This window comes from Nelumbo lutea, chromosome 1 (genome assembly GCF_056320005.1).
Source record: "Nelumbo lutea isolate HS-2025 chromosome 1, American lotus-T2T, whole genome shotgun sequence".
Taxonomy (NCBI): domain Eukaryota; kingdom Viridiplantae; phylum Streptophyta; class Magnoliopsida; order Proteales; family Nelumbonaceae; genus Nelumbo; species Nelumbo lutea.
Genome location: NC_142684.1, coordinates 209,037,409 through 209,056,685, shown reverse-complemented (window position 1 = coordinate 209,056,685; position 19,277 = coordinate 209,037,409). Strand labels below are relative to the sequence as shown.

The window sequence follows — 19,277 nt, the reverse complement described above, 5'->3', positions numbered from 1 at the left end:
GAGGTGCCTAGGACCCATAGAAGCATCAGTAGTGGTTAAAGAAACCCATGAAGCCTATTGCGGAGATATAACTGTGACATTGTACCAAAGAATCACCCTTGTCCCAAAAGAACAACCCAATGACCATGAGAATGCCAACCTAGAAGTCGGGATTAGATTGGTTAGGAATTTGTTGAACAGGCTGATATTGGAATCCTAGCCAATAAGGTGTACGATTCGAAACTCGTTTCGACCGATTGGAACAGATGTAGGCCGAGATGAGGAGCACCCTACAACTACTCTTACAAAAGACGACAACAGCTGAATACTCTCCGTTCACACCTACTGGCCCTTTTGTGTCCACCCTTGCTAACCACCCTAGAAGCTTGGACCCCTAAACAACTGAGAAACCCTCTAGAGCCAACCCCACACCTACACTAGAAACGGAGGCACCCATTAGTTGAACAGCCTCGTTAAGCCTCTCCAAGCACTCCAAGCCCTTGGCCAATTCAGTGGCATGGGACCTCCCCTCTCCCCCAAATGATTCTCATGCTAATACATTGATGCAGGTGCCAGTGTCCGTGCTGGAGATAACCTTTTTCGAGCATAAAAGGGTAAATTGGCTATTTGGAAGTTATAAGAGTTACATGATGGCACACTTGAATGGTTTATGATGAAACGTTAACAATAAGAGAAGTATTAGTCAATTGTCAACAACAATAAGGATAGCATTAGTCAATTTTCAAATAGTAAAGATACATTTATTACTATTTCCGGTCCCCTAAACGATTCCATTTCTGGTCTAATTTTTAAAACTTGCGTCAATCCATAACCCCCAACCCATCTGAGGTATATGCAAAATTTGATCCCAAATCTCCGCTACAACGAGCAGGATACCACGTGCTTCAAAGGTAAGACTTCACTCCAAATGAACATGTCCTAAATCGGTTTTAAACTATACCATAGCTGTAATGGGTTTTAATAAATATATGAGAAACTACAGTGGGTGTCTTTTACCCATTTTGATGATGGGAATATAAAACCATCAATGATGCCAAATGCCACGTTTATTTTCTGATATTGCCTGTAGGAAGTAGGAGATTCCATTTCAATGATGCAAATTTTCTGCGTCAAGAATGAAAATATAATCTGTCAAGGAGTTGAAGCACAGCACCTGAAATTTCTTTGATACCAACCCAACGGTTAAAGAAATCCCATCGTGTGGGTCCACCGTGGATCGCCAAACAAGGACACCGCCAACCAATAAAGCTTCTGAGTTCTGTCTTCTGATCTTTCAAAATTTCGAATTCGACCTCTAAGTGAAATTGTGGAAACTGGAAACTGGAAACACTAAAGAGAGAGAGAGAGGCAGTCGGAACACTGCTCGCGTGGCGCATTATAGCCAACCGACATTTTACCAAAAGAAACGGGTGATACGTAATAGCGATTAGCGAACCTTCCAACTGCAAAAGGTTAGCTTTCGTCTTAAGCCCTCTCTCTCTCTCTCTCTACTCTCTTTCTCTTCCTTGGTCTACCATTGTCTATCGATCTTCCGCTCGAATTCTTCTAGGTTTTGTAGATCGGAGGTTAGGGCTAAGGTTTTAAAGATGACGACCATGGAGAGCTTGATTGGCTTGGTGAACAGAATTCAGAGGGCTTGTACAGTCCTCGGCGACCATGGTGGTGATAACGCGCTTCCTACACTTTGGGAAGCTCTTCCTTCAGTCACTGTTGTTGGAGGACAGGTTTTCTTCTCGGCTGATCTTTGTTTCTATCTGGATCTATTCACTCCCTATCTTGGTTTTATCCGTCTGTTCTGAGTTTCATTTTGATTATGATTTGATCTGAGGGCAGAGTTCTGGGAAATCTTCGGTTCTGGAGAGCATTGTTGGGCGTGATTTTCTTCCCAGGGGATCTGGTTAGACTTTTGAAACTTTGACTTCGTTTCTTAATATTTTTATTTTGTTCTATTTCAAGTTTTTGATCTTATGTGTTATTTGATTTGACGGTTTTGTGGTGTTTGCAGGAATCGTAACGAGGCGACCTCTGGTCTTGCAGTTGCACAAAACAGAAGAGGGTCAGCCGGAGTATGCAGAATTTCTTCATTTGCCAAGAAGGAGATTTTCAGATTTTTGTATGTTATTCTGCTCGTAATTTTACTTGTTATTGTCGTGTTATTTTCTAAAATAGTAATCTTTATCTCGTTCTGTGTCGTATGTTTATGAGCCTTTTGTTTTAGCTGCGATCACGTTTTGCTGATGATTCAACATTTACTAATGGATTCATTTAATAGGAATAGGGTTTAGGAGATTTTGCTCTCAAAATTTTAAAATTATTTGTTAGAACAGAAGTAGGAAAAGGGATGATGGAAATAGCAATTGCTAAGGAATATGAGTTAATTCGAGTAGATGAACATCTTATCTACTGGCAGCACACTATATGTTAAAAGTTCTGTGAACTGCCTCCGAGCAAGTTCATCAAAGCAGTTTTAATACTTAAGCTATTTACAAGTGTCTTGAAAGCAGTAGCTAGATTTACCAAAAAAAAGCAGTCGCTACTTTTGGGTTCGGTATTTCTTTTCATCTAGGGGATCTGATCAAGCTTATCATATTCAGGCTTCTATTTGAAAATCCTGAAATCTGCTTCAATTTCTATAAAGATTGTACCACATGGTTTATAAACATATTTTAGATATTAAATAATTTTAAAGCAAGTTTTTGGAGTACATTTTTTTCTGTATTTTTAACCTCAGGAACTAAAGCTTTTGTTTGTATAATAACTATATATAATTTTAAAACTGACATGATTTAATGGAACTTGACTTCAGGAGGGGATGGTAGCAACCTCCTTCAGAATTTAATGCCATACACAGGGTCTAGCATGAAAAGTTTGATTTTCCCTGGCTGAGCAAGGATGTACTTGCATCCTCCTTTAATATCTTCCTTGTTGATGTCAAGAAGACAAGAATTATTGTTTGATCATCTGTTAAAAACCACTTAACCTTCATGTGAATCCCGAACATTTATCAGCTCAAGGGCTGCAAAATTGTGCTGGAAAAGAGAGAATTATGAGAGGGTAGGAATGAAGATGAATCCAGAAATTGCCTTTTATTTGTTCAGGAAGAGATGGTGAAGCTGCATGACTGAAGGGTGTGGTCTTTAGCTGAGGTTTTAGCATATCTTTATGGGTAGATATAGGAAGCCCAAGAATGGAGAGCTGTGCATGAGTTTCTGTTACTGTATGATGTATGCGAATTGCATGTGTTGCATAGAATCCTAAACAGAAGATGTGTTTATGTTGGACATATTGGATTCTAGAATATAAAGAAAAGCACATTAAATTCTGAAATTTTATGCATTCTGAGGGGTACTTGCAGTTTCCTTTTTATGTCCTTGCTTTCATGTCACATGTTTCACTTCATTGCTTTGATGAGCAATTAAGAAACCTTATAAGATCTAAAAAATGCAGGTATTAAATTGACTTTTGACAGCCCATTTTCTTTTGCAGCTATGGTTCGCAAGGAAATTCAGGATGAAACTGATAGAATGACAGGAAAAAATAAGCAGATTTCATCGGTTCCTATTCATCTGAGTATTTATTCTCCAAATGGTATTATACCATATATATACTATTTTCTTGATTACTGATTAGATGCTATGAATTATATTTCTTGTGTTTGTTTTTTTCATTTTATTGTCTAATACAATGTAGTTCTAATAGTCTTTTCCTTTTCTTTTTCTGCAAATTGTATTGCTTTGAGGTTCAAAAGTAGTTTAGGGAGGTGAATGCTGTACCAATTTCTGTATGACATACTGTTAAGACAAGAGGAGGGTGCTTCTTTTTACCTTTCCATCTTTCATCCTCTCCTGCACCCCAAAATTTTTCTCCTTCTTCCTCAACCAAAGATCTCATCTTTGGGTTTACCATCACCCAATTACCAAAGATTATGAGCAGGCCACAAGATCAGTCATCATTGTTTGTGACTGACCAGAACATTGGCATCTGGCTGTTCTTCCATATAAATTTGTCCACCACCTTTTTTTTCAATGGTCTGTTTTTCTCAGCATTGTTGTTCTGTCAGAACTTGTTAATGCTTTTTAAAGTTTGTTCACGTCCACATGGCAGTCAGAGAGTTTTATTACTTTGTTTATTAGTATGATGCCCTTAAAAATTTCCAACTTGCGGTTGCAAATCTAGCATGTTTCATTTTCTATGTTTTGCTTAGTATGTAAGGTTCCACTTGCTTTCTTTGACATTTTTGTGGTTAACCTTGTTTGGCAGTGGTCAATTTAACATTGATAGATTTACCAGGATTGACAAAGGTTGCTGTAGGTATGTTCTTTTCCTCTCTTAATTAAATTTTCTTTACAAGCGGATTCTTCATGATATTAAGCTTCATCTTTTAAATTTACAAATTAAACAAGTCTGCTCTTCACAGAGGGCCAACCTGAAAGTATTGTTCAAGACATTGAAAACATGGTTCGCTCTTATGTTGAGAAGGTAATAATCAAATATGCTTGTGAAATTGCATTTTTTTAGTTGAAGGTATTGCTTCTATGTTTCTGCCTCTTTGTTGAAGAAAAATGGAAAAAACAATCCTTGTGTACTCGTATTCTTTGTATAACATCACTGATTATATTGTTCCATTGTGTTTGTATGTATTGAACTATTTATATTGTCATTGTGGGATGTAAAGCAAAGTAAATTGTTTTGGTTAGGTAAGGTAGGTTGCTTATGCCTTTTACACTAATTAATGCACTTAAGAATGTTGTAAGAGATCACACAAATATGCATATAGAAAAGAATATTTTGGGTGGAAACCTTCGCCTATTGCCACTTTTTTGACATACTGGCAAAAGTTCATTTGTAGATACCGAATACTTAAAAAAGGGATTTTAAACTAGATCCTCCTAAGTTCTTTTTAATCTCATCATAGTTTCAAATGCTTTCATGTAGATCTTGGCATTTATACCAAGTATGAGGATTGGGTGTTTTTTTTTTTTATGGGAAATGATAACTTTCATTAATTCTTTAAAAGACTTAGTACAACTGTCACCTTCAAAAGCAATTTGTGCTGATAAAATTATAATTGTTCCTTGATAATACAAGAGCTTGTGTCTATGATTGTGGGCTCTCATACAGGTGCTTCTGTTGTTCTCTTTTATATTGTTTGAGCTGTGTTTGGTTTGGGAGGATGGAAGAAGAAATGCAGGATCTTATGACAAAATAAATGAATAGGCCTAGCCCTTTCTTTATGGATTCAGAAGTCTGCTAAAATGAATTTCTGTGAAGTTTCTGCAACTTTATAATGTAGTCAATTCCATAATTGTTGTATACTGGAAATCTTCCCTTGTGGCTAAGTTTTATACCATATTGAATATGAATTTTCATTAAATATTGAGGCTGAAATTGATCCTGAAAGTGAAATTTAAGATCTTGATCCATATGGGTGTTAGATATCTTTACTTCTTCCATAAATGTTTGTGTTGTGCCTCCCTACTTATTGAGATATTTTTTTGTAGCCTAACTGCATTATACTAGCAATATCTCCTGCCAATCAAGATATTGCAACATCTGATGCTATCAAACTTGCTAGAGAAGTTGATCCAACAGGTATTTCTTCTATCTATTTTAAATGGGTGCTGTCTAAACTTTTTTTTTTTTTTTTTATGTTTCTTTTCTATCAATCATTCTGGTTTCATCTTTCTGATTAGGTGAAAGGACATTTGGGGTTTTGACAAAGCTGGACCTAATGGACAAGGGAACAAATGCACTTGATGTAAGTTCCCATACTTTATAAGCTTATTTAACATTAATGACAGCAGTAGCTAGAAGTTATTTTCACTTTGCTCCCCTTCACTAGTTGGTGGGAACTGGCATGCACATTGAAATGTCATTTAGTTGAAATTTGCATTTTGTTGGTCCATGTTGAGTCTGAGGAATTTACTTTCTGTTTCATCCTCTTTTTTTTTTTTTGTTTTTTTTTCTCTTTCGAAGGTTCTTGAAGGAAGATCCTATCGCCTGCAACATCCTTGGGTTGGAATTGTAAATCGTTCACAAGCTGACATTAATAAAAATGTGGACATGATTGTTGCCCGGCGGAAGGAGCGCGAGTACTTTGCATCTAGTCCTGATTACTCCCACTTGGCTAGTAAGATGGGTTCAGAATATCTTGCAAAGCTTCTCTCAAGGGTACAACTTTCTTGATCTTATTTGCATTTGCAATGTTGATTGCTTCCAATAATGGTTTGTTTTGATGAGTAATTATGGTTTCAGCACTTGGAGGCTGCAATTAGGGCACGCATACCAAGTATCACATCCTTGATAAACAAGACCATTGATGAACTTGAAGGAGAGATGGATCACCTTGGTAGGCCTATTGCCGTTGATGCAGGGGTAAGGAACTTTATCTTATGCAAGAAACTGAATTCATAAATAGCCTACAACCTGGCACAAGTTCATAACAAGAATCTGTATATGTACTTCAGGCTCAGTTGTATACTATCTTAGAACTTTGTCGTGCATTTGACCGGATATTCAAGGAGCATTTGGATGGAGGGTAAAGACTTGTACCTGGTCTCTGTTTTCATTTCCAATAGGCTTAATTTCTTTTGCCTTCACAAATATGAAATGTAATGCATTTTGGTATTTCAGTTTGAACGTTTCACAGCTGGTTATCAGAAATAACATTTCACTGGCTTTACTTTCTTTTTAGGATGTCAGTCGGTCAGGTTCAGTGGAACCTGTCTTGATCTGACCCTATGGAGTCATTTTTGGGTCAGTCTTAATCATGTAAAGACCGACGCATACCAAACCCACCTGTTGACATCGTGATGTTGGAAAATCGGAAATATCACTAAGAATAGGGTTACAACTGTTCACAAGATGGGGTAGGTTGGGTTTGGGTTGAGCCAAGCTGCCCCAAGCTTGTGCAAAACCCAACCCATTGACATCCCTAAACATGTACATGCTTCATTTAGAGGCATTGTGGAACTATAATTAATATTTGCCCATCAAATGTAATATTGCTCATAACTTACTAAATGTTCTTGCCCTTCTATCTGGACTTGTTCTTTCATAAATGAGCCTGTATAGGGCCCAGAAATGTACTGCCTTTGGTGGTATTCTCTTGATCCATAAACTGATCTGCATCTGCATTATTACATGAATTCTTGGGTCATTTCTTATAGTCTGCTGAATGCTATAAAGCAATATCTGCAATAGTGATTGGATGCATTCTGATAAAATACTGCTGATGTTGATGCCTTTTCAAATTTCCTTTTACAAATCTCAGGCGACCTGGTGGTGACCGAATATATGGAGTTTTTGACAACCAGCTCCCTGCTGCTTTGCGGAAGCTTCCATTTGATCGACACTTGTCTTTGCAGAATGTTAGAAAAATTGTTTCAGAAGCAGATGGTTACCAACCCCATTTAATTGCTCCTGAGCAAGGTTACCGCCGCCTTATTGAGGGGTCCTTAAATTATTTTAAAGGTCCAGCTGAAGCAACAGTGGATGCTGTAAGTATTTTTTTTATGTCTTATATGTTAATTACATTGTCTAATTATGATTGTTACCTCTAGTTTGTTCTTCTGGTTTTCTTATGGTTTGAAGCCTGTAATCAGCTAAAGGAAAAAGATAGCATCCTTGGAACTTATTTCAATATAAATTCTATTTCATTTTCCTACATGATTTCATTTTTAGATTCAATGATGAGGAAATAATCAGAGAACTTGTATGGCAGGTCCACTTTGTCTTGAAGGAGCTTGTGAGAAAGTCAATAGGAGAAACACAAGTGAGATATTTTAGGACTTGTGTAGTTAGTTAGTAGCTGCTCAGTGATAATGAATGGGAAATGTTGCTTAATATTTTCTGAATGTAGCAGGAGTTGAAGCGCTTTCCAACACTTCAAGCTGAAATAGCACATGCTGCCAATGAAGCTCTTGAAAGGTTTCGTGAAGAGAGTAAGAAGACAACACTTAGATCGGTGGATATGGAGTCATCGTACCTAACTGTGGATTTCTTCCGGAAACTCCCCCAAGAGGTGGAGAAAGGGGGGAACCCTGCTGCTTCAACTGCAGACCGGTATTCAGAGGGTCACTTCAGGAGAATTGGGTCAAATGTGTCCTCTTATGTGAATATGGTGTCTGATACGCTCAGGAACACCATTCCAAAGGCAGTTGTTCATTGTCAGGTTCGGGAGGCCAAGAGATCTTTACTCGATTACTTCTATGCACAAGTTGGGAAGAAAGAGGTACCATTTAATGACTCATATTCCTGCACTCCGTCTCTTTCTCATCTTATATACAATTTTTCTACATGATTTTTTAGAGGTGGAAGCCTAATGCATCTGCATGGTTCTTCAATTTTCCTCTCTTAGTCTGAGAATGTCTTGACATGTAGTCTCTTTGGAGTCATCTGAAAAAATTGGAACGATACAGAATGTCATTATCATGTGGCGGCAGACAACCATGGTGTGTTAAGATGGTTAATGCCTTAATGGTCTAAATTTCTGTCATTATCATGCAGCAGACATCCATACGACCTTGAGAAGCTATGGTATCGGATTTAGATGTCGGTTTTGCGGCTTAGACAGAATACTTTTCTAATGCACATAGCAATCTAAAGGATGATCCTGGGTGAACATGAAACTATTCTTTTTTACCATAGAGCCCATATAAGAAAAGTTGGATGGGCCATCTAGGATTCTGAATAGACTATTCTTTTGACCACTTGGAGCTTGATTCTCCAATCCATCCATTCAGGTTTGCAATCTTTGACTTGTTCAGGATGGGGGACCTCTCCCCTCCTTGCAAATGCCTGGCATACACTTTTTGTTAATAAAATTTTCTGCTATCCATCTAAAAAAGTTATTGACTTGACTGAACCTGCCTGGATTTTTTTTCCAGTGTGTTGGTCTTACCCAATTGCATTGGGGACCTTTTAAGGCATTTTTAAGGGAAACCTACCCTGCTTGGGTGCAGGGGATAAGTTGGGAATTTCAGTTAACTTTTCATTCTTCTGTATCAAATTGGGATTGACCCAAACCCAACCCATGCTTGGGTATTCCTCCTAGGTGGAGATTGCATAACAAGTAATTATTTTGTGATCATTTTTGGTACGTCGCTTCTGCAGGGCAAGCAGCTTTCACAGTTGTTGGATGAGGATCCAGCATTGATGGAGCGGAGACAACAATGTGCCAAGAGGCTTGAGTTGTACAAGTCAGCAAGGGACGAAATTGATTCTGTTTCCTGGGCTCGATGAGATATATGGATGTTTATAGAGGCCTTGTATCATAGTTTAACAAATGTTGCAGTTTCTTTACCGAGGAAACAATGTTAAGGCTTGCTGGTTATGTTGGATTGAATGACCAGTTCATATTCTTTTTTTCTTTGTGCGATTTTATATAATATTTTGTTTTGACATTGTTATTGCTGTTCTTTTGTATTCTATTGTATTCTATTCCATTCCATTTGTAGGTTTGTATATTCTTGGAGTATATAGCCAGTATCAACGTTGAATATTTGGGTTTTCAACCTGCGTTGGATATGAAATTTTACCTTATTTACGTTTATTTTTTGTTCTTAGCTCAATGTTGTGTAGAGTGCAAAACCTTATATTTTGTATTATTTTGTATGTATTTGCAGTGTATATATTTGCATTTGTACTCGTTCCAAACTAAGCCTTGGAAGGAGTACAAATGCAAATATGTAGAGTGCAAAACCTTATGTTTTGTATTATTTTGAATGTATTTATACTGTATATATTTGCATTTGTACTCTTTCCAAACTGAGAAATTTGAGCTTCAAGGGGGTGTATATCAATGGAAAGTTAATGTGCAATGATGTAGATTTCTGGTTTGCGTTCACATTCCTAGCCTTATAGGTTTGGGACGAGTTAGGATCTACTTTAGGGTATTTGATACCTGATACCTGGTTTTATTTGACATGGATATTCGTTCCTAATATCTAATTATAAATCCAGTTATATATAATTATAAGAAATAAAGTATGTCGTATGTTGTAATATAATATAATATAATATAATATATAGTATGAAATAATATATAATTATAATATATTAAGCGAAATTAAGCCAGGAAGGAGCTCTATGGCCTGACATTCTTAATTGGTTAATTTGCAAGTTTGAGGCATTTGGTTAGGTTCAACTCCAATCCAAGCAATACTTTTAGGTGAGTTGCTTGTTTATGAAATTTAAATTTTTATTAATTAATTTAAAATGGTTACATGCTAACATGTGTTTGGGGTGTAGCCGTGGAGAGGCAATAAGACTTGTATAAGCTAAGCTTTTGATTTTGAGCTTGGGGCTGTGAAGAACAAAATTGAACCAAAGCCTCGTTTGTTTCCCAAATTTTAGTGGGGGGGGGGGGGGGATCGGTCAATGGGATTATGATCTCATTGACCAACTAGATGTTTTCATTTACCCGGGGAAGTGTTACCCTTGGATCGGTCAATGGGATTAAGATCTCATTGACCAACTAAAGATGTTTTCATTTACCCGGGGAAGTGTTACCCTTCTCCAACTTGGAAAAGTTGAGTTTCCCAAGTGGAGAGTAAATGTTCAAAATACAATATATCAAAAATACCCATTTAAATAGTATAATCCAATAAACATGGATTTGGGCCCAAGGTTAAAAATGACAAAAGATGAAAAAATTAACTACTTATTTGAGAAAGTGGGTGAGGCAAAAGAACATGGGAAAATTGAGAGGCCTCATTTAATTGGGTAAATTTAACTAAATTTAACAAAAAGAACATGGATAAGTGCACTTACCCAGGTAAATGACCTTTTGATAAACGAACAAGGCCCAAGCGTTTTTTAGTGTTTGGTAAGAGTTCATCTCAAAATCATTACAATTCAGTTCCTATTTGGGAGGGGTTTCATTATGTGGCTTCTAGCTTTGTAATTTTATTGAGTTGAAGTCTCCCTCAGTTGGAGAGAGTGACATTCTTGTAATTTATAAGGGGAGAGAGAGAGCCGCCGCTGCTGCAACTTGTAGTGGCGGTGGCAGGAAGACAAGGCAGAGAGAGAGAGAGAGAGAGGGAGGGAGGTTAAATGGGGAGGGGTATTTTTGACTTTTGGTCACGTCTGAAACGCGTCTGAGCGCATTAAGTGATGAGCCTAAGTCTAAAAAATTCAAATATGAAAAAACTTTTCAGACCCATGCAATACCAAACAAAAGGTGGCGTCTGAAAAGCAATATTTTTAGATTCAAATGTCTAAAAAGTGCAATCAAACACTACTTTAGTGTTATTTATTTTTTTTGACTTATACTATTTTGTTTTGTTCTTTTATATGAAAGCATTCTATGTAATGTTGGTTCTTGTTGAATGTTGTTGGTTGATAATGAACTTTGAAGAACTTTCTTTTTTTTGTATGCTTAATATTGAAATTGAAGAAAAGTTTAACTTGATCATTTAATAATCGGGTGAGATGGGTCGGGATGGGTTTAAAGGGTTTGGGAAATTGAGACGAAATGTTAAAAGGTTTGGGGTCAAGGCTGCTTAGGCAGGTTTAGGAATGGATGGGGCAAGTTGCACAGGTACCCTACCCGTTACCATATGTCCAAAGTTGATCAATGAGCTAAGCTTATATCAACTAATGATGAGGTTACATGCTAACATGTGTTTGGGGTGTAGCCGTGGAGAGGCAATAAGACTTTGTATAAGCTAAGCTTTTGATTTTGAGCTTGGGGCTATGAAAAACAAAATTGAACGAAGGCCTCGTTTGTTTCCCAAATTTTATTGGGGGGGATCGGTCAATGGGGTTGTGATCTCATTGACCGACTAAAGATGTTTTCATTTACCAGGGGAAGTGTTACCCTTCTCCAACATGGGAAAGTTGAGTTTCCCAAGTGGAGAGTAAATGCTCAAAATACAATATATAAAAAAATACCCATTTAAACAATATAATCCAATAAACATGGACTTAGGCCCAAGGTTAAAAATGACAAAAGATGAAAAAATTAACCACTTACTTGAGAAAGTGGGTGAGGCAAAAGAACATGGGAAAATTGAGAGGCCTCATTTACTTGGGTAAATTTAACTAAATTTAACAAAAAAGAATATGGATAAATGCACTTACCAAGGTAAATGACCTGTTGATAAAGGAACAAGGCCCAAGTGTTTTTGAGTGCTTGGTGAGAGTTCATCTCAAAATCATTACAATTCGGTTCCTATTCGGGAGGGGTTTCATTCTGTGGCTTCTGGCTTTGTAAGGTTGGTTGCACCAGGACAGCCCATAGGCCATGTTTGGTAACCCTGTAAAGCCCAAAATGACTGAAAGCTAAAAACATGGCTTTCTGCTTAAGCTTCTTTTAGTAACTTCTTCAAAGCAGCTCAATCATTTGGGAGGGCTTTTGGGACATGGCTTCTGGCATTCCAAGCTGGGCCCTGCATGGAACTCACACAAGTTTGGTGAAAATTCAGAATACTGGCATTCCTAATGTGAGAAACACAACTGTAACTTGAAGCTACTCCAGTCTCCAGGTAGCTTGTCTGGAACACAAGTGTTCAATTATCATGGTTTAATCCACACAGCTTGCCTCCATGTAGAAGCCATCCCAAAGGGCTTTAAGGCCATGTTTGGGAGTGCTTAAAAATAAGTGCTTATCTAGGTGGAGACCACACCATTAAGCACATATTGTTGTTTGGGAAATAAGCCCGAAATAAGTGCTTATTTTAAAAATAAGGGCTTATTTTTTAAGCCCAAATTTCTAGCTATTTTTAAGTGCTCATACATTAAGTATTTATTCAATTTTTTTCTTTTAGAATTGTTCCCAACAAATTTTTAGAATACCAATTATACCCTTTTATGGAAGCAATTTACAAAAAGCATTTTTATAGAAGTACTTTTATGATAACATTTTTATGAAAGCACTTTTATAAAAGTACTTTTAGGAAAGCACTTTTGTAAAAAACATTTTTACAAAATAACTTTTATGAAAGTGGTTTTGTAAAAATATTTTTACAAAAACACTTTTATAAAAGTACTTTTAGGAAAGCACTTTTATAAAACTATATTAAAAAATACATTTATCAAAGCAATTTTATGAAAGCACTTCTATCAAAGTACTTTCATTCATTCACTTTAAATTGGATATTTTGAAAATTTGAAAGAAAATGGACAAAAAAGTCACAAGTGCTCATTTAAGTGCTTATTGAAGAAAAAAACCACCAAACGCCCAATATGAACTTGAAAAAGCTGAGTGCCAAATGCAATAAGCACTTATTTTTTGAAATTTATTCAATAAGCACTTATTTTTAACATAAGTGCTCCCAAACATGGTCCTAAACTTTATCCAACACAACGTAAATTATATGCAGACCTGAACATCTATAGCTTATAGCTTTTATGACTAAAGTCCAGGCTTTCTTATCTTTACCATTCTAATAGCTTCCCAGAAGACCACCCTTTTTTTTGTGGCAAAAGCTTTTTTCTCCTTCACATCTAGTTGACTACACTCAGTTTCATCATGTTGAACAATATTAGACTATTAGAACAGGATACTTTTGCAGAGGACTTTGATCAGTCTGGTTGACCAGGGAATTGGTCAGGCAATCAGTTCCATTTCACCCTAAAATCATTGACTTGGTCAGTGACCCGCTGGCACAGGCTGTCAAACCATCGATCCATCAACCCAAATAATGATTTTTGATCATTTTTTATTTTAATTATTTATTTTTAAAATCAAAACGAGTTGTCCATTCGAACTATACGGTTGAACGACTGTTCGACCCAGGAATTACTGCAAAAGACTGTGAGGAAGAAAACACCCTTCGGTGTACTTCATCCCCACCCGGCCTCAGGAAGAGAAAAAAAGTCCCTCCTCTATCTTATGGTTGTAAGACAGAAGTTTCTCTACATAAACCGGTTGCATCAATGGCCACGCTCCACCTTGACTAAGTTTTTAATAACTAGAAAAGGAGCATTAGTTGTATCAATGACCGCCCGAGTTAGTTTGCAACTAGAAAAGAAAAAAAAAGATGGATCTAAGTCGATTTCATATATAAGATGATCCAGTTTCATTTTTACTGTAAACAGTATACTGTGGAGTGTTGAGACTTGAGAGGGGTTTTTAAGAAGAAAGATAGATTGGTAGCGTTTTCTATCAAAAAAAAAAAAAAAGGATTGATAACATTGGCTGAGAGAAGATAGGATATTAAAATCAAAGAGAGACAAGATATGACGTGTTGCTGGTAACTATTCCAGCTGCAGCAAGCCAGCAACATTCTAAGCCGATGTTAGAGCAGAACTTGTCTTTTTATTCATTCTCTTCTTTTGTCTTTCATTAGAAGAAAGATGATTGGGTTTTCTCTTGGCTTTTATAGTAGGATGCAAGGATATGAAAAGAGACCATAAAGGGGCAAAATTGGGCTTTTAGAAAAATTCCAAGCACATGTGATGGTCATATATAAATGGATTTTGAGGGATAGTTAACCGAGGGGAGGTTATTGTGTGATGACATCAGCCGACAAGGGAGGTCTTAGTATTTTACATAAGCCTAGGGGTTTTAAGCCTTTTTAGCCTGAAAATTAGGACAGAATGATGCCTATTCTAGGTGCATATTTTAAGAAAACTGTTCCATTAAAGGACAGATATAGTTTTTTTATTAAAATTGCAGAGAAAAAAATGGTGGAAATCTTCTCAATTTTTGGTAGATTATAGTGACTATCTAGTCATCTGGACTGTTTAATAACAGCTGAAATGACTGAACTGAAAAGCTGATTGCTTTGTCTTTTAGTGAATAAGTTTTTAAGGAGGTTGTTTGCTCCTTAATTGCTGAAGCTGAAGTTGGGTGGATTACTATACCCTTGAATGTTTTATTATTTAATTATTTTATCTACTAAAAACAAAACCAAGTCTTTCAGTTCAGCAACTTTAGCCATTATCAAACAGCTCGTTAGACTGATTAAATTAATTATTTGTATCAATTTCTCCGATTTAATACCTAAGAAATTTTGTTGTCAAATTTCAGGTTTTCGTGGTGGTACTTGAGTACTTCCTAGAGCCCATTTTCTACCTTCTATCTTGATTTTAACCTTTAGGAATGGAGCCAATAAGACCAACTCCATCGTGGCCAAGCACAGCTAATTGAGACTATTCTGTTATTCCTGATTTCCTGTTATAACATGTTTCCTACTAACAGTGCAACATTCTTACTAAAATTATCATTAGAAAGCTGACTCCAATTAGATTTTCAACATGTCTTTATAAGAGCATCTTCCATCTACCATACCTTATACAATACACAGGAAATTTAGTTAGTCTGTGGCATGACCTCTATTCTAACATTAGTATTTGAAGGTTTAATGGATAACTTCAGAATGATTCTTTTTTTCTAAGCTGACACTTCAGCTATGCACAATCATTTCAGAGGATAAGGTATAAGCTGAAAACAAAAACAAGAAAAGAAGTCTTGGTAATTCTCATATACCCAAATTTGAATCTCATTTTTGGCTCTCACAAGCACAAAAATCAGTAAAATTGGTTCTCTTGAAGTATGCCAAACACTGGCCAAATTATTGAGATGTGAAAGCTTTTGCTACTTATATCTTGGCTAGAATCAAACAAATTATAGTGGATGACAATATTTTCCCATGTCTATTACAAATGATATGGGGATACATAAGGTCGGTTTTAAAAAGGCAGCCATCATGAATCTGAAACTTAGAAAATGGTATATGCAAGTCTTGGAGAAAAACCTCACCACATTCAGATTGCATTCTATTTTCCCCTGTTTAATGTGCCACATTTGTTTTTGTCATTGGCATCATTATAGTCATATAACTACTGTTGTTGATATTACTATGATTTCTATAATCAAACACAAGATTTTACATTGTATTCAGTCAAGTATCAATATAATCAAAGCACAAAATCTCTTATTTTCAGCATCCAAGAGAAAAGTAATATTTTCAGGTTTGATCAACTTTTCTGTATAACTAATGTTTTAGAATTAGTTGGAGTAGAAGGAAAGTAGATCTAATCTCCAATTCAATTATCTACTTAAACTAATAAAATTTTCTAAAATATCTGTCACCATTGTTTTAAACTGGCCAGTATGACCCTTTCATGCAGTAACAGTGGCTCCTATTGGTTCTCTCTCCAGCTCTTCCAATGCAGTCCACAATTTTGGGTCCTCAAAATCCTTAATAAGGAAAGTAGCCCCTGCTTTGCTAAGTAGATCTTCTGGATTTCTGGTAGTTATACCCACAACTGGCATCCCTGCTGCCACCCCAGCTTTTATCCCTGAGACAGAATCCTTGACAAGAGAGAAAAAAAAAAAAAAACACGAGAAACATAAAAGGTTAACCTTAGTAATAAGAGACAACAAGAGTTGAAAGTTTATTAATTGGAGGCAGGATGAACCTCGAACACAAAAGTGTGGTTGGGTGAAGCTTTCAGTGCTTGGAGAGCCTTCAGGTAAGGATCAGGATACGGTTTTGCCTTTTCACATTCACTCCCTATGACAAGAACTTCAAAGAAATCAGACAGGCCTAGAATTGAGATCATGAGCTCAGCATTTGGTCTAGGAGCATTAGTTACTGCAGCCCGCTTCAAGCCATGATCTTTAATCCATTTGCATAGTTTTCCTAAGCCATTTACAGGCTTGACTTGTTCTGATGCCAATCTGCCATTTATGAACCATGAGCATATGATGCAGAATTACAAACAGATATGAGTAAAATTTGTAATTGTATAGTAAAAATGAGGTTACTTGCGAAACATGGCTTCCTTATCATCCATGAATTTTAGGCCCTTCTTGATGTCCCAGTCAGGGAAGAGAATATGACAGATATCCTCATTATGCCTGCCACTTATATTCTCAATGAAGAATTCTTCAGTGATGGGAACGCCACCATTAAAACCAACCTGTAAGACACTGCCGTATCAATTGGTACTGGGAGGGAAAAAATATGAAATTTACATTCATGGCTCATGAAAGAATCTATACCTCTTGCAGCATTTCACGAAAAGCGAAGTAATGAAGAGGATCTGAATCACATAATGTTCCATCAATATCAAATAATATTGCTTCAAGAGGAGCTAGACTGGAGAGAGAGCATCTGCTTCTTACACAAAAATGAAGACCACATGATTAATAACAGAATAAAACCTCATATTTCACAAATAATCTATTCTACTTTTTAGAATTCATCAGACAATAACATTTGAAAGTTTAGCTGATAGCTTTGACAGATGCAAATATCTACATCAGAACCATAGAAACGTGCAACAGAATGGGGCAGGATAAAGAGTCCATGCTGATGCCATACATCATATAATCGTGAAATGGTTGTTAAAACCATCATCTGAGTTAATCCGAAAGATCAATCCAGCCTAAAGTCCTTGTCCAATCTAAGGCTGGTAAGGCTGGTAGCTATCATGAGTTTTTCCGAGAAAATCCTGAAATGAAATGGTTGAGACCAAGCGGGGTGCACGGACCTCTATCCCTTCCCCTGATGGGAAATCAAACTTTGAATGCTTTAAATGGATTGGACAGAAATACAATATAAAACAAATGGTTAATCCAGAGGAATTCGAATCGATCGAACTGGATCTCAATCGTTCACCAATCCAAGTAGAATCCAATTCTAAAAAAAGAACCTAATAAAACTCGTATCAAGAAAACAAAATGTCTCAGAATCCAAAGTTGCCGTAACCAAATGTTCCAATCCTTTCACAATTGAATTGGAATAACATACCCAAAATGACTGGACGACTTATGGTTGCAATCTTTATAAACATAGCACCACTAACAAAAACTAATAAACTATTTGAACCGGAAAATAAAATTAATAAAGAACTAGACAAAAAAATGATAAGAAAGAGCTGCCAAAGACAATATCACAATTCCTCTACGGACTAGGAGAACACAAATCTTTTCACTTCATCCAGAAGGAAGTACAGGATTTTGGTTTCGTTTGCAGACAGACTACAGAAGAAACCCAACATTTTCCGTTTTTTTTTTTTTTTCATGAATGGCACACAGAGAAGCATTTAAGACAAATTAAGAGAAACGGAAAAGAGAAACATGTTCAAAGATAAGCCTAATGATCAAAACTCAAAAGAATTCTGTCAAGAAATATAGGAGTCCTAAATCTATCTTGTTTCAACAATTAGCCCAAGTCAGCATTAGTAAAACTGTCGTCTTCCCATCGATGGTAGAAAAGAAAATCAAATTGAATAGCAAGAACCCAGATCGAGTTTGCAATCCAACTACTAGTTAAGAGCTAAAGAAAACAAAACAAGGGAGGAAGGAAATACCTTTCTACCATATTAGAGTTTGTCGAAATCGTCATTCTAGGGGACGCAGTTACGACTCCAGGGAGATTTTCTCTACAAATCTTTGTTCCCTGGAGATGGGTTCTTGAAAGGAAGTCAGGAGGAAGGCGATAGTGACAAAGCTGCAGAGAATCCAGAGAGTGCATAGCAAGGCAAAAGGAATAAAATAATAGATATCGAAGCTGTCGGGGAAGTGATTGAGAAAAGTAAAAAGTGAGGGAGAGAAATCAGTGGGATTCCTGCAAAAAGTCACACACTTTGACACTTGTCTCTCTATTTGCAAAATAATATTCTGCATGAGATTCGGTTCTTTTGGTACTGAAATTTTGAAAAGATTGAATGGTGGTAGACGTTCCTGAAATTTTGGGCTCGTAAACACTCGTCGTCATATCATCATATCATTCATCAGCAAAGCTCCACCTTTCTACCTCTCAACCAAACAAAACCAACCATTTGTAATTTGTTTGCCATCACGCGTCAAACATTACCTGGCTCTTTCTCCTTCATGTACGTCCATGGTGGAAAGTAGGAAGGAAGAAAACGCAAGAACAAATAAAAACTAATTTGTTCTCTCTCTCTCTTTTTAACACGTTTTGTTCGATGGGAGCTTCATTGAAATTTCCAAGTCCTATTGGTGAGTTAAAACATTATTGAATCATTTATTACCGCTTTATCTTAGGGTAAATTAAAGATTACCTCGTTCACGTTGTACTGTTAAGGATGCAACTTGCGCCGGGTTGGCTAGAACCCAATCCTAAAATTGGGTTGGTTTGGGTTGGGTTGATGTTCGGGATAGGGTTAGGGTTGAAATTCATGAATCAAATTTTATTTCGGGTTGGGTTAGGATTGACCCCTTAGCCAATTCGGCCCAACCCGAATCCGACTCTACAGTACGTCATATAATTATATGTTATATGTAATATATAAAATACATTGATTTGTTTAGATGCACGATATTTGTATAACCCCCACCACATGGTATCATGTAT

The 19,277-nt window shown here is 36.6% G+C and overlaps 2 protein-coding genes across 4 annotated transcripts; one reads left to right on the top strand and one right to left on the bottom strand.

The window, feature by feature from the left end:
• The first annotated feature begins 1,275 nt into the window (after window positions 1-1,275).
• On the top strand, window positions 1,276-9,553 carry LOC148880705 (phragmoplastin DRP1E-like). Of its 2 annotated transcripts, XM_088962681.1 has the most exons (16): window positions 1,276-1,451; window positions 1,550-1,724; window positions 1,834-1,897; window positions 2,006-2,113; window positions 3,487-3,588; window positions 4,261-4,311; window positions 4,418-4,479; window positions 5,502-5,592; window positions 5,694-5,758; window positions 5,977-6,171; window positions 6,256-6,375; window positions 6,468-6,538; window positions 7,274-7,499; window positions 7,724-7,774; window positions 7,865-8,233; window positions 9,115-9,553. In XM_088962681.1, the coding sequence occupies exons 2-16, from the start codon at window positions 1,587-1,589 to the stop codon at window positions 9,241-9,243; spliced, it is 1,842 nt and encodes a 613-aa protein (XP_088818807.1). In that variant the 5' UTR covers window positions 1,276-1,451; window positions 1,550-1,586; the 3' UTR covers window positions 9,244-9,553. The 2 variants fall into 2 exon arrangements, with proteins under 2 accessions (XP_088818807.1, XP_088818806.1); XM_088962680.1 differs by having other exon boundaries at window positions 1,276-1,724.
• A 6,311-nt stretch (window positions 9,554-15,864) lies between these two features.
• Window positions 15,865-18,902, bottom strand: LOC148880704 (2-deoxyglucose-6-phosphatase-like). Of its 2 annotated transcripts, none has more exons than XM_088962679.1 (5): window positions 18,271-18,902; window positions 16,958-17,069; window positions 16,721-16,875; window positions 16,372-16,633; window positions 15,865-16,264 (listed from the first exon to the last, which is right to left on the bottom strand). In XM_088962679.1, exons 1-5 carry the CDS (start codon window positions 18,432-18,434, stop codon window positions 16,073-16,075), a joined length of 885 nt encoding a protein of 294 aa, XP_088818805.1. In that variant the 5' UTR covers window positions 18,435-18,902; the 3' UTR covers window positions 15,865-16,072. The 2 variants fall into 2 exon arrangements, with proteins under 2 accessions (XP_088818805.1, XP_088818804.1); XM_088962678.1 differs by having other exon boundaries at window positions 16,958-17,072; window positions 18,271-18,586.
• Window positions 18,903-19,277: the final 375 nt, after the last annotated feature.